Below are 16,534 nucleotides of genomic sequence, written 5' to 3'. Positions count from 1 at the left end.
ATGCAAGGGTGTTAAACAAAAAGTTACTTTTATTTTCAAGTAATTCAGTGGTTTATATATGTGACATTTCATGTCAAGTGAACCAATTTTTAAAATCGATGTCTTCCAATCGTGATGTAATTTGCACCAAGGTTAGACCTATTGGATAGTAAGTAATTCAGATACAATTTTTCAACAAGATTGGTCAAGAACTCTCTGAGTTATAGAGGGTAAAAATTTTACATTTTGGCCAAACATGTATTTTTTCTCATCCATGTAACTTATTACCTATTGTTTTTAGCAAAATGTGTCCCAAATAGTTTAGATAGCTATTTTAAATTAAAAAAAGGGCCCATTTTGGAAAAAAAGTTATATTTTGCAAAAAAAAATAAAAAAAATTATGTTTTGAGTTACAAAATCGCATCCCACTAAGCGACCAAATAGGCCTTCAAGGAAAATATCTAAGCTTTCTTTAAAGAAAAAAAAGGCCCATTTTGAAAAAAAAAAAACAAAAAAACTCAAAAAAGTTTTTGATTTCGAAAATATACTCATTTAAACGCTTATGTTTGCCATTTGTTCAATTGTGCAAATTTGAGCGACGTGTTTCATGAACCCACCTTATCAATGTTGTGCAAGTTTATACATTAAATTTCTCTCTATTTGATATAAATGTCAAATAAAAATAAATTCAATAAAAGCCTTAACAAATTTTTCAAATTGTATAAATTTTAATTTTAAAAATGTTGAATGAAAGTTAAATCTTTGGAACAAATGGTGATATACAGAGTTTGCAAGATTTTGTTTATATTCTAGCTGTTGGTTAATGTTTTCATACACAATGCCATTTAATACAATCATTCTGTTCCAAAGTTACACAATTTTCACATGCACAAAATTTTTATATTTTATTTGATTTTTATTTCTTATTAATAAAAGTAAACAAAAGCAGCTGATTCATCAAATGCACAATAAATTCAAGTTTGCGAGTCTAAATTGTCGCGCAAACTTATCGGGGTTGTGCAAACGAATTTCCATACATTTTTTGACAGTTCATTTGCGAGAGTGTAAAAATGCACAGATTGCACAGTTTGCGAGGCATTTAAGCGTTTACATGAGGACCCTTATTAACATTTTTTTATTTTTTTTCGAAAGATTGAAGTAATAGCTATCTAAACTATTTGGGACACATTTTGCTAAGAACATTAGGTAATAAGTTATATGGATGAGAAAAAACACATGATTGGCCAAAATGTCAAATTTTGACCCCCTTTAACTCAGAGAGTTCTTGACCGATTTTGTTGAAAAATTGTATCTGAATTACTATCCAATAGGTCTAACCTTGGTGCATCCCATTCGGAACAGGATGAATACTTATAATTTTTTGTCGAATGATAAACGAAATATCAAAACAATTCTTAACTATGTAGGGGCTTCATGGGCGGTGGGCGTGACCGATTTTTTTTGAAACTCAACATGTTTCAGAAAATGTATGTACCAAATTTCTAGCCATTATGATTGGATAGGAAAAATGTTATGCGAAAAAAACGATTTGGATTGCGTGGGCGGTATGCGGTGGGCATGACCAAATTTAATAGAATTTAGCATGCATTCTTTTTTTGTTTCAGAAAATTTATGTACCAAATTTCTAGACATTTTGCTTGGAATTGATTGAATTGAATGCTAAAAAATCTATTTGGATTGTATGGGCAGTGGGCGTGGACGATTTTAATAAAATTTCAATTTCTTCTTAATTTAGTCTATGCTAGAGTATCCAAAACCGAAACCGAAAACCGGTCAACCGGTTTTTTCATTTTTTTAAATTCCACCGGTTTCGGTTTTTTGTAAGACGGTTAACCGGTTTTAATGAAATATATTTTCTAAAGCTCATTCAAACATATTTATGAAAAACTTTGATACCATTTTTAAAAATATTATTTTATTTTATAGAAGCATATAGAGCATTTGACAATATTACGTAAGAGATATAAAATAATTGCATAAAAATAGAGCCTTAAGAATTCAAAAATGATAAATTTCCAAAGATATAGTAGAAAATTCTTAACACATTTCCTATTAGCGTCCAGAAAAAGAAATAAATTTATGGAGACCTTTTTCATATTAAACAAAATTTTAATATAAACCGGTTAAACGGTTTTTTTGGAGACAAAAACTGAGACAATAATCAAAACCGGTTTTTTCAAAAACACACTTTTTCGTTTTTTTAAATTTGCCGGTTTTTTTGGACACTCTAGTCTATGCCAAATTAGTCGGTGCCAAATTCCAATGCTGTACGAGCATGGCTGTATAAATTGTTGAACAAACATTTTATGAAGCCATCCCTCTGTGCGGCGTGTTGTGTGTGTGTTACAACAGTTGCAACACAATCATTCTCCCTTCCTCATATGCAAACACTTGTTACCATAATGTAACAATAGAATGGATATAAAATGATACAATAGACTGCTCCACAATTATATGAACAATAAAATCAACTCCTTCAAGTAATGTGCATTTATTTTGTTTATTTTTTTAAATTTTAAAACCAGGGCTGAGATTTTCATGCACTAAAAAATGAAAATATGCACATAAAACATGCATTTTATGCACTATAAAATATAAAATGAAATGCGCTGAAACCAGAAAAAAAAGTATTTTAAAATGCTTGTTTTTTGTTATTATATGGACGAAACGAAAAGATTCCGCATTTTTTAATGAGACCTTTCATTATAATACAACATTCAGTTGAAGAATGCAGGTCTCCGCATGCAACACATACAGTTCGAAAAGTGCAGTTCGTGTGTCCAAATTCCTGATAATTTCCACATTGCACTGGATTATCGCGTTTAATAGGTTCCTCAACTATTACCCTGCGATACAACAAATACCGTAGGGAGTATATTGGATGAATTTCATTCCAACATTAGGCTGCAACATATCTCTTAATAATGGTTGGGGAATTCTGTCTCTATTAAAGATATTGTTGAAGTCTAATGTTGCACAAACACATCAATGCCAATACGAATGTAATCAGAATTGGTCTGTTGTAGACAATTGGCATTTATGCACTTTGATTTAATAAGTAATAAAAATCATACAGATTTATGTATTTTCATGTAATTACATGTATAAAATCTAATGCATGTGATATTTATGTATATTTACCCTGCAGTTTACTGAACTGATACGTTAGATCCACTAAATCGAATTTATTAGCCTACCAGAGCCGTACTAGTTACCTTGTGTTATGATTGGACGGTATTCCGGGCGGAAATTTATATGGAGGCTACAAATTTCCGCGATGAATATTTCATGGACCGATAATGCTTTTTGTGGATCAGCGATGAATATTTCGATCCTTCTTTTTTGATATAGCTATGTCCGTCCATCTGTCTGTCTGTTGAAAACACGACAGCAAACAAAAGCAACTAGCTGGCTAAAATTTTCCACAAATAATATTTTTTAATAAGGTTTGTTTGGTATTGCAAATGGGCAATATTGGTCCATGCTTTTACCTAGTCCGTGAGTGATTTTCGAGAGTGGTCCGATCTGTAAGATATTTGGTAGCGTGATATTAGATATTAGATTTAATTGTGTTGAATTTTTTCTGGATACAAACATTTTGAAGAGCTCGTTACAGTACTTTTCGTAAGAGGGCCTAACGTGAGAGCTAAGGTCAATTATGAATCGAGCTGAATTTGCCAAATTTTATTGTAATGTCTTCGAAAATACGACCTGCATTTTTTACATACGTTTGCAGAAAGTGATTCTGGGTCGATCGGTATATTTATTTTAGACGAATATTTTTTGGCGTTACAGTTACACAGAAAAAATTATATTTCAATTCAAACATTTATCACATATTGAACTGGTTTCAATTATTTCTTAATTGAATCAAGTATTCATGTGCTCAAAAACAAAATTTTCTGATATTTTCTATTGAATTTTGAGTTTTGAATTTGATAATTTTGACAATTGAATATACAATTTTCGTTATTGGTTGAACTTCAAATACAAAAATTATTGAATAGATAATTTTCGTAATTGAAAACACAAAAAATAACAAAAATGTGCTTTCAATTACAGTCGATATTACTATCTTTCTTGTTTTTCGTTCGCTTTTGCATCTTCGTGTTATTTTCTAAAATTTTCAACTCTTTTTCTTTCAGAATCTGTGGTCAATAATGCCTCATCTTTAACATCCGACGACGAGGATGAAGAGACCGATGACGAAGACAGTGCGGAGGGCAGTGGCGATCAAATAATGGTATTTTAAATTTAGAACACACTTAAATAAAAACACAACAATTATTTATACAAAAAGAAATATGAAAAAAAAAAATAACAAACAAAAAGAAAATTTACAGAAATTATTAAACAAAAGAAAAGCTTCACTTCATATAAAACCCCCTCCCCCCAAAAAAAAGAAAATAGAAATTTAAAATCATTAAAAGAAAGTAGTAAAAAAAAACACAACCATAAACACATTTGAAAAACCAACTAAACAAAAACGTTTATAATGTAAATCATATAAAAAACAAGAAAACTTATTATTAATTAAATAAAATAATAAGAAACAAAATAGTTACCAGGACAACAAACAACCAAAAAAAATTAATAAATTTTATTATAAAAAAAAATGGAACTTTTTATTTAAATTGATTTATTTACATACATAAATATATAAATAAAACTTGGCTTGGGTTGTTAAAAACAAACAGAATTTGTTTTAAAATTTTTCAATTAAAACGCTTTAAATAAGTCCTCTATATCTAACTCTCTTAATGCCCTATTATTAAACCTATCATATTTAATTAACAAAACCATATAAATATTATTATTATTATAATTATTATATAGCAAAAATGTAACATGATTAAGCAATTAAGTTTGTTTTCTAAAGAAAACTTCACACATTACATAAATATTCAACAAATTAGTTTATTAATTTATTAATTTGCCATTAAAAACACTTAACAAAAATACTCCTTAAGTTTTTAAAACACGCTAAAAATTCCGCCCAAAACATGAAAGAAGTAAAATAAAAAACATAAATGAATAATAATAATAAAAACTAAAACAACTGAAAAGTATATAAACAATTTTTGTGATAAGTTTTTAATTTATTTAGTTTTATTTGAGTGAAAAAATATGTAACTTGAATTATATATCAATGATTTAAAACAAAAATCTTTAAAAAAAATGTGGTTTTAAAATGAAAACACGACAATGATTAGGACATGACAAACGAAGACTTTGTACTATTTTATTTATTTACTTTTTTTCAAATTTTATTTCAAACCCACTGTAATGAGCAGGAAAATGAGTTGCCAACACTGTTAATCAGCTGCAGGTATCGCGCGGACGATTATGAAGAAGATGAAGCAACGGCTTAAGATCGAATTAATTAATATTTAGTGAAAGAAATACCAAATACAACCATTTAAAAACAAAAATGCTAGCTAATTAGTTGTTAGAATTTAAAGCTTTGCCAAGCTTTAGACATTAAAATAATATAAAATAAAATATATTTTAAGTTTTATTTTTTTTTTAATAAATATTTAAGTAAATTTAATATTAACATGATTTGATGTTTTCATTTGTTGTAACTAAAATTGTTTAAGCGAAAAATTGTGACAATTTAATTTTTTGGGGAGTTTTGATAAAATTTTTAAACAAATTCATTTCTTTTAAAATTTTGTGATCATTTTTCCAAAAATATTTTTGGTGATATTTTATCTGAATGTTATATAAAAAAATTGTAGCAATTTTTTTTCAAATTGAGTAGAATTATTTTTTCTTTTAGGAATTTTCAAAAATTTTAAATTTTTTTTTTTAAATTTGGGACAAAATTTGATATGAATATTAAATAAAAAAAATATTTGTAACAATTTCTTTTAAATTGAGTGACAAAATTTTTTAAAATTTGTGACAGATTTCTATTTTTTTTGTAATTTTGTGTCAAACACCATCGAAAAATATCGAAATATTGGTCGTACAACTAAAGAGTATACATATTGTGGATCCTCATTAGATTCTAAGACGTTTTAGCTATGTCTGTCCGTCCGTTGTCTGTCTGTCTCTTGGAAACACGATAGATGCCTGAAATTTTCCACAAATACTCTCTGTTTATAATGTTTGTTTGGTATTGGTAAAATTAGCAACATCAGTCCATGATTTCACCTAGCCCCCATACAAATTTCCCCCCGGAATACAGTTTGAGCAGGCAAGGAAAAAACATAAAAAAAATTATAAATTTAAAATTTAAAGTCGAAAAATTTAAACAAAATATTTGATTCCAATAATTTTTTTTAGTTCTTCTTTAAAAAAAACTCTAAAATTTTTAAATTGTCAAGTTTTATTTGAACAAAAATTCTGAAAAATAAATTCCCCCTTTTCCACGATTTCCTTAAGGTTTTTATGTAGAATTTTAAATCTATAACAAAATATAAAACCTTTGCTGTGTAAAATAATAATAAATTTATAAAAGCACCTTAAATATTAAATAATAAAATAACAAAATAAAGAACACACTATAATTAAACATTATAAACCTCATGTCTTTATATAATTATAAAATAAACAAACAAAAACAACAAACCCAACAGTATTTCTTAATCCTTTAAGCAAAGGTTCCTGTTTAGTTTTAAAACATTTTCAGAAAAACAAAAACGAAAAAAAGTAAACAACCAATCATAAAAATGAAATCATCTTATATAAAAAAACAACACAACAAAAAACAATCTTTTAAACAACTTTCCCATACAAAATTATTGCATTTAACAAGAAAAATAAGAAACTAAAAAAAGAAGAAAACAATGAAATGAAATTATAGCATCAATTTTATAGCAATTAACAGAAGATAAAAAAAAGAAATGAAAACAAAACCATAATAAAACTTTGCAACTGAAAACACCGTTAAATTTAACAAATAAAAATTTTAAAAATATAAAAATTGTAATAAGTATGTGTGTGACAAAAACAAAAATAATTATACAAAAATCGCTTAAACTATTTAAGGATCACCAACAAAACAACAAGCAAGCTAGCACTCAAGCAAGAATATGATTGTCACAAACAAATATGGAAAAAGAGAATTTGAAATAAATATGGGGATCTAAAATAAACTTTTTAGATCCACCCTTTATTACTCTTTCTCTATCAACTTGTTTTCCTTTTGTGACAATTACTTAATTGAGTGAGTGCTTAAATTAAAAAAAAAAAAATTAAAAACATTAGCATATAGTATTTCTAGCTGTAAAATTCATATTTACATACAAAATTATTATATAGAGAGCATGATTTAAGTTAAATCAACCCAAAACAAAAACAAATTATCTATATGCTTTTCGTAAACAAAAAAAATAACAACAACAACATTTGCTAAATGTAAAACAAGAATGTAGTCATAAACTGTATAATGAGTTTGTATTTTAAATTCTTTTTTTTTATAAAATTATACAATTATGAACATAAAGCAGTTAATTATCATTATAATTTATTCACAAAAACATTATTATACCAATTCAGAAAAACAAACACAGTTAAATTCAACACACTAACTTAAAATTCACTTTCAAATTGCATTAATCAAATTAAAATTTGCTACACTCTCCCACACAAACACTTTTCCACCCACTGTACTACTAATACAATATATTATTTATCCTTTCTCACCCACCCACTCACTCTCTCACTTTCTATCTTGTTATCTATATCTTTATTATCCTCTATCTCTATCTCTCTCTTTGCTATTCTCCCATGAAAACACACACTCCCCCACACACAAAGAAATAAACTTAATCAAATTGAATCCAATACAGAGAGTTTCTTTAAATGCATTAATTTTCAATAATAACAACAACAAAAAACAATATTTAATTCTTTAAACCAAGTAAAAACAACAAAAATTGTGTTTTTTTTAATTTTTAAAACTATTTAGTATAAAAACTAAGAGCAAAACAAATGTTTATTTATAAAAAGAAGATTATTGAATAAAGAAATAATAATCATTTTATGCTAAATAATTAATTTCAAATTCTTTGCTCTAGAGAGCATTTGCAGTTTTATTTAATTAGTGGTGATACGAATGAAAAAAAATTTACTTTTTTCGTGATACAATTAAAACATGGAGGAAACAGTAGATTTACAGTAGATAAATGAATCATATTGAATCCCAATAGCAAAATATTTGAAAATAAATCTGACATTTCCAATCGGCCGATCAGTATGACACAAAATTTCACATAGACAGCAGTTTAATTTGTTTACGAAGAATCTAGAGTATTCAAAATCGAAACCGAAAACCGGTCAACCGGTTTTTTCATATTTTTAAACTCGACCGGTTTCGGTTTTATTTAACTTTTCGGTTTTTTGAGAAACCGGTTTTTGTAAGACTATTCATTTCAACATATTTTTGAGAAACTTTGCAACCATTTTTAAAAATATTGTTTTTTTTTATAGAAAATTGTAGCATTTGACAATATTTCGTAAAAGATATAAAGTAATAGCATAAAGATAGAGCCTTAAGAATTAAAAAATTTTTAATTTTCGACGATTTAGTACACAATTATTAGCATATTTCTTATTAGCGTCCACAAATATAAATAAAATTACGTAGACCTTTTTCATATTGAATAAAAATTCAATATAAACCGGTTAAGCGGTTTATTTTGAAGAGACTAACCGAAACCGGTTAACAGCTTTTTTTAAAAGAAAAAATTAAAACCGGTTTTTTCAAAAACACACTTTTTCGGTTAAACCGTAAACCGGTTTTTTGGACACACTAGACGAATTGCAAGGACACCACAGGAATGTCACTGTATGTGCTACTCTCTATGGCGAGCTACAAAAAAATTAAAAAGACCTGTTATGAGCAGACCTCCTCTTCGTAATTCTAGTGGAGGCTGGGCGAGAAACGATACTGAAAAAGGAAACCTGTTTGTTAGTCATCTAAAGAATGTATTTTCCCCAAACGAGTCAAACGACATAATAGAGGTACCACCTACTTTACCCCATATTACTGCAGCTGAACCACTTCGTTTTGAGATTTCAGAGATTGTCAAGGCTATTGTTGATTTAAACTCCAAAAAATCACCTGGTATTGATAAAATCAGTAACAAGATGCTCCTCGAGCTACCCCAAATTGCATTAAGAATAATCCTATTTATTTTTAATGCTATATTACGCCTTGAATATTATCCACCAGAATGGAAGGTTTCTTTAGTTACAATGATACCTAAGCCGGGAAAAGATCACAGTAAAGTAGAATCATATAGACCCATTAGCCTATTGTCAAATATATCAAAGCTATTCGAAAAACTATTAATGCACAAGTTAAAGCCGATAGTGCATCATTTTGATTATATTCCAACTCATCAATTCGGATTTCGAGAAAAACATAACACCATAGAACAAGCTCACAGGTTGGTAGAAAACATATCCAAGACATTTGAAGAAAAAAAATATTGTTCTGCACTCTTCATTGACGTTTCGCAAGTCTTCGACAAAGTATGGCATGAAGGATTATCGATAAAAATAAAATAAAACAATATTTACCAGTGAACACACACAAGCTTCTAGAAAGTTATTTAAGTCATCGAAAGTTCGTTCTTAAAGAGGGAGACTTCATAAGTTCACCACAGCCTATTGAAGCAGACGTACCCCAAGGAAGTATACTGGGTCCCTTCCTATATTTGCTATATACTTGTGATATGCCTACAAACAGTCGAACCCACATATCTACTTTTGCTTATGACACAGCTATACTAGCCATTCATGAAAACCCCCAAGAAGCATCTGTACTTTTACAAGACCATATACTCGACATAGAAAGGTGGTTAAAACAATGGAGAATAAAAGTAAACGAGCAAAAATGTATACATCTCACTTTCACATTGCGTAGAGAATCGTGCCCTCCAATCCTAATAAATAAACATATAATACCTCAACAAACTGAAGTTAAATATCTAGGTCTGCATCTAGACCGACGTCGGAAAAAGCATATAGATACGAAATTGACTCAAATGAAGTTAAAATTACTACAAATTTACTGGCAAATTGGTAAAAACTCCAGATTGAGTTTAAATTGAAAACTTTAGCTGTACAGCTCAATAATAAAACCCATATGGTGCTATGGAATTCAATTTATGGGCACGGCCTCAGCTTCTAATATTGAAAAAATTCAAAGATTCCAAAATAAAATATTAAGGATGATAACAGCAGCGCCTTGGTATGTGAGAAATATTAACATTCATAAGGACCTAGGTGTCTCCCTGGTGAAAAATGAAATAAAACAACAAGCGGAGTCATATTTAAATAAGTTACAAGTTCACCCAAACCCACTTGCACGAACATTAATGAGAAGTAATGGCTACATCCGACTAAGAAGAAGGAATCCAACAGACCTGCGCTGATGGTAGGATCTATAAATTAAACACAATTTTTCGTGGAGGGACGTAAATAAACATTAATATTTAGATTTAAGATTTGAACAAATTATTGATCATAATATAACAATAAAAGGTAGAATCACTACAAAATATGTTCTCAATTCTACATGCCTTGAATTGTCAGACTAATATAAAATAAAAAATAAAAGTACAATTGAAAAAAACATCAAAAATTAACTAAATGTTTATTTGAACAAAATGTCGTAAGATTTATAAAATGTCCTGAAAATAAAATTAAAGAATGGAGTGCAGCCTGCGGTGTTGAGCTGAAGAAACACTCACGGATTTGCATGCATCATTTCAATGACTCCGATTATATTGAACTGTATTTCAAATATAAACAAAATATTTCTCAATTTTCATTTATTATTCGTATTTTTGGATTTCTGTTTTTTATTTTTCTATTATTTGACGTAACAAGGCATAGCATTTTAAACTCTCTCCATAGTGATTCTACCTTCTAATGGTTGTATCATCGTTCACATTATTTTGTGAAGATACAATAAATAAAATATGAAACAAAAAAAAAAGTTTATCATAATGGATCCATTTTTCATCGCAAGTAATGATTCACTGCAAAAATTATGTTCTTTTATAGCTTTCAAACATAATTTTGGACCTTGACTTCAATTCGTATGGAACCCAATTTCCCTGCTTTTGAATGAATTCCGATACTCGCAAACGTTTTGAAATTGCTGCTTGAATAGCTGCCAATGATTTTATAAACTCTTGTTGAGTTTGACAACAATCTTTACGGCGTAATGCCTCCAACTCTTGGTCTTCAAACTATTTTGGCTGGCCTGGACAATCTTTGTCTTCCGTATCAAAATCACAACTTCTGAACCGAACAAACCATCTCTCGCACGTTGAAACCGACGAAACACATTCACCATAAGCTGCGTTGAGCAATCGGTGTGCTTCAGCGGCACTTTTTAAAGAAGTAAAGCAAAACTTCCCGCATATGACGCTGGCACAATATTCAACATTTTCGAAGCAAAAAATAAATCTTTGTTGTTTACACTATAATGCTCAATAACTAAGCGAGGATAAATGACAGATATGTACCCTTCAAAATTACATATAAGTTATTAAAAGCAAAAACATCTATTGTAAATCCCGCATTTATAAGTCATACACCCATCGCTCAGTTTGCATTTGCGGCACATCGGCTCAAAGGATTTTGCATTTCTTGCATTGCCGAATGAAAAGATTTTGGAGGCTTCGTTGTTGGCTATTAAACGAATTTTTTGTGGTTCGTTCCTATGTATATTTATTCTTAAAGCCTTCGAATAGGCCTATAAAACACATGCTTACTTGTGATATTTACCTCGGATAGTTAGCAACTTTTAAATATCGGACACAATTTATGACCAATTTCATTCCAATTTTTTCGGTTAGGAAAAAAAAGAGGAATAAAATAATCATATGAAAATAGTTCTACCAATATCTTTAATGAATCTAAAAATTTTAAATTTAGAAAAAATTATAAATTTTCGTTCTTTTTTAGGGTAATTGTAGTTATTTTGATAAATGTAATGGCAGCATTGCGGTAGTCAACCTTGATACATGGTTTATCTAGCTATGTAACAGAATTAGAGATACCAAACGGGGAATCCCGTTACCGAAAATCCCGGGGTTTTCGGAATTTCTTAAATTCCGATGCCCGGGATTTTTTAATTTTAAATCCCGGGATTTTCGGGATTTTCGAAATCCCGTTTTTCATAAATAAATAAGGGAAATTATCATTTGTGTGCCTTTTTCATGCATTTTGACATTCTACATGTGAAAGTGATGTTCAGAAAAGTTGTTAATCGTAACTCCTGCTATAACCTAGTTAATAAAGCAAAGCGGTATTTTTGGTTTTCCTAGAGTGGGGCTCTGGAAAATCAATTCTTCTATCTAACAAAACTCAATTTAAATCCTCTTCAAACGAAATTGATTTTATCTCGAACAAAATGAAAATATTTCGATTGCTCAAAGGCTTAAAGATATCGCACTCGTATATAACAATACTGTATTAATTCAAAATTTTTAAAAATTCACTTTTTGCAAGAAATCTACTAACAACATCAATATCTATCTACTGTAAAAATTTCAACGTATTCCGATTACTCTTTCATCTTGAAAACCACATTTTCGTGATAATTAGTGACTAACTTGTATCAATATATTGATAGTGTTTTCTTGATAAAATAATACAAAAAAAAATTTGGAAAATTCCAGAAATATGGTAGGAACTCAAAAAATAAACTTATTTTTCAATAATTGCAAAAAATTGAAAGAAAAACAATGTAAATATATTTTCAAATGGAATTTACTTACTATGGTGTATGACAAACAGTTTTTGCCCTCTACTGAAAATTTTAAAATTTTGAGTTAATACAGTATTGTTGAACGAGTGCGATATTATTAATAAATGTAAAAAACCCAAATAACAATAACGAAACCAAGTTATAATGTAGATTTGCAACTTGCAAAAGAAATTGATCACTTTATTTCTGAAGGAACAAGAGGAAAATACTTGCAGATTTGTTACAAGTATTTGCAAACTGTTTCGCCAATATGAAAGATGTTTTTCGGCAGCAGCATATGACGGAAACAAAATTCGTTCCAGAATGGCAGACGAAACCATAGATGCAATAGTATGCTTTTTAGTGTCTAATAAAAATTAATTGCTAAATAAAAACTTTTACTTTCAATTGTAAAGACATAATTCGGGATTTCGGGATTCTTTATCAAATCCCGATCCCCGGGATTTTCAAAAATCAGTCCCGATTAGCATCTCTAAACAGAATACACTATTGGGCAATTCACAAGGTCTCTTATCATGTCATATTGTCCTAATATTTCACAATGGTTTTTATTGTTTTTCAAGCAAAAAATTACCTAAAATAATACTACTCTGTATGTACCAACCAGTAGCGAACTTCGCCGAATGCCTAAGAGTCGGTTAAGCCGAGCTGCCGAGTCGAGATATATTAGGAAATTATGACAATATGACCGATAAGAGACCTTGTGAATTGACCATATGTAACAGGAATATTACATCTAATGTGCTAAGCCGTTGCCGCAGACAGCTGCAGGCTGCAAGGTAAGGAAATTGCGGACGACTTAGCACGATTTATTTAAGACTTTATATATAGAAATATAAAAGACAGATTCTAAATCAAAAGACTTTGGATACAGTTTATTACGATGTAAGCAAACGAGACACCACCTTGAGGAAACTTCTATGGATGAACAAAATATGAACTAAGAATGTAAGTAGGTATTATTACCGGCCATAATGCAGTGAGATATTATTTTCGAAAAATATGTTTATGTAGTGAATGGTGGTATGAGGAGGAGGAGGAGGCTATGTTCCACTATCTCTGCCAAGTGCCTTATCTCGCTATAGTATTTTTGAATTTTGTAGAATTAAAAGGGATTTCACCGCTGAGGACTCGTGCATGCACACATAACTCTGTGTAGTCCTCTTCTAAACTAACCTAACTACATATCGTCTTCTATTATTACCAGATTGTCTTTAAAAAGAAATTTATTTTGTTTCCGTAATCATGGACCCGTCTAATGTATATTATAATGGAATTACAATTATTTTTTTTTCATAAATTCTATTAATTATAACCACTAAATAGCAATAACTTCACATTTAACCACATTCGTCATATGGCAGAGTTAAAACCAATTTTTCATTCAATAAATACAAATCTGTTTTATTTGAATTTTTTATTTTTTTTTTATTTAACATGTTTTTCAAATAAATCACTAAACAAAGTAATTAATTTCTTTTAAACCATAAACATTTTAATTAAAAACAAAAAAGAAAACAGCAACAGACAGCTAAAACAATAAAAAAAATAAACACTGAAATGCATACAGCTCTAAAACAAATTGTCACAACAAGTGTTACAATTCAAATGTGGTCTACAAGTGGTCTTCTGTCTGTCTGGTCAATACATACATGGATTGGTCATCGAATGGGAAAAAAACAGTTTGAAAAAAAAACTCAGTATCAATACATGAATGTACAATGTACATCAATTCAATATTTATTCAGCAAACAGCAAAATAATTTATAAAATTCGTTGAAATAATAAATACATATAAATAAATGTATTAATAAATCGTCTAAATACATTTTTTAATTAAAACAAGTAAGAACGTATAGTCGGTCAAGCCCGACCATATGATACCCTACACCGAGAACAGTTTTCTTTTAAAATTACGTGGAATGTCTTATATATACATATATGAAACATATTTGTGTTGAATTTTATTTGAATATCAATATTTTTAAGAAATCTATACACGTTATAATGATTTCCGGAAGTGGGTCTTTTATGGGAGCTATGACTAATTATGGACCGATAGTTACAAAATTTGGTGTAATGACTTTTGTCTATATACAACTTATTTGTATTAAATTTTATTGGAATACCAACATTTTTAAGAGATTTATGCTGTTTAAAGTGATTTTCGAAAGTGGGCCTTATATGGGAGCTATGACTAATTATGGACCGATCATCATAAAATTTGGCGATGCGTGTTAGGCTTATATAAAACTTATTTGTGCTGAATTTGATTTGGATATCAATATAAATAATATATTTATGAGAGCATAATTATTTTCAGATAGAGCAATCGTTTGAGGGCTAGGAGAAATAATCGACCGATTCTAACCAAAATCAATAGCCTGCGTCCTTGGGGTAATAGAAGAGCTTGTACAATATTTTGTCGAATTATCTTTGAAATTGCCACCTGTACTTTGATTACAAGGTTTACATGAACGGACAGGCGGACGGACATACAGTGGTCGACATAAGTCTACGTACGACCACAATTTTTGCCACTTTATTAGAGAAAACCCGGTAAATAAAAAAATAATAATGCAGTTTTGTTTGAAATCTATTTTTATTGCTATGCACCAAAAAAAATGTTGTTGCAATGTAAACTTGCAAAATTATTCATAAAAAACAATTAAAAAAAACATTGACAAAAGTCTACATACGACCACAGCATGTCCTGGTTTTTTTTTTTTTTGAATACTAACAGATAAGCATGCAATTTATTAAGTCTACAGTTCAAACAATATTCAGTAACTTTGAAAACACTGGTAGAGTTAAAAACAAGCTGTGAAGTGGTCGCCCAAAGAAACTACATCGTAGAGATGTAATCTTCATTTTAAAAGAAGTCAACAAAAACTCAAAAGTAAATACCACAAAATTGGCCAAAGAACTCGCAACAAGATCAGAAGTTATTGTTCATCCACGAACAATTCAAAGAACCTTAAATAATAATGTTAATTAAAGCAGAACTCCTCCTAAATTAGCGAACGGATCGCAAACTTCGTTTGGAATTTGCCAAAAAGCACTTTGAAAAGGACATGGAATTCTGGAAGCGAGTTTTGTTCACTGATGACTTGAAGTATAACATATTTGGAAGTGATGGGAGAGATAATGTATGGCGCAAAACAAATACAGCAATGGATCCGAAAAACTTACTCGCTACAGTTAAGCATGGTGTTGGCAGTGTGGTGGTTTGGGGTACTGTCGCTGCTTCTGAAGTGGGAAAGTTAGTGTTTATTGAGGATAATATGGATCGTTATCAGTACAAATCTATTCTGGAACAAAAGTTGGGAGCATCCGTTGATATTTTAACGCTTGGTTAAAGTTGGATTTTTCAGCAAGATAACGATCCGAAACATTGGTCTCAAATTGTCAAAGATTGGTTACTCTACCATGCCCCATGACAATTGTACACACCACCTCAAAGCCCGGACTTAAATGTTATTGAGCACGTGTGGGAAATTCTACAACGGAAGATCCGAAAACATCTTATTACTTGTGCACCAATGTTAAAGGAGAACCTTCCAGAAGAATGGCAAAATATAACGTCCGTAGAACTGGAAAATTTAGTTGCTTCGATGTCCAGACGCTTGTAGATGCCCGTGGTGGCCCAACGAAATATAAAATTTAATGAAAATTTTTGTTCGCTGAAAAATTTTTATTTAGTGTGCAGATCGAATGTAGACTTTTATCAACATATTTTTTTTTAATTTTTTGTGAATAAAAGTTAAATTAATTATTAATTTAGCGATATTTTTT

At 29.6% G+C, this 16,534-nt stretch overlaps 1 protein-coding gene across 2 annotated transcripts in view; it reads left to right on the top strand.

The window, feature by feature from the left end:
• Cow (Proteoglycan Cow) overlaps positions 1-4,480 on the top strand; it is a 305,796-nt gene extending 301,316 nt beyond the window's left edge. The window contains exon 11 of one of the 2 annotated variants that reach the window (XM_065515436.1): positions 4,146-4,480. In XM_065515436.1, coding sequence (XP_065371508.1) covers positions 4,146-4,252 — 107 coding nt within the window. In that variant the 3' untranslated portion in view covers positions 4,253-4,480. The remainder of the gene's footprint in view (positions 1-4,145) is intronic. The other variant, XM_065515437.1, reaches the window with a different exon arrangement.
• Positions 4,481-16,534: the final 12,054 nt, after the last annotated feature.

The sequence above is a fragment of the Calliphora vicina genome, chromosome 1 (assembly GCF_958450345.1).
Source record: "Calliphora vicina chromosome 1, idCalVici1.1, whole genome shotgun sequence".
In the NCBI taxonomy this organism is placed as follows: domain Eukaryota; kingdom Metazoa; phylum Arthropoda; class Insecta; order Diptera; family Calliphoridae; genus Calliphora; species Calliphora vicina.
This window is presented reverse-complemented; position numbering and strand designations above follow the sequence as displayed.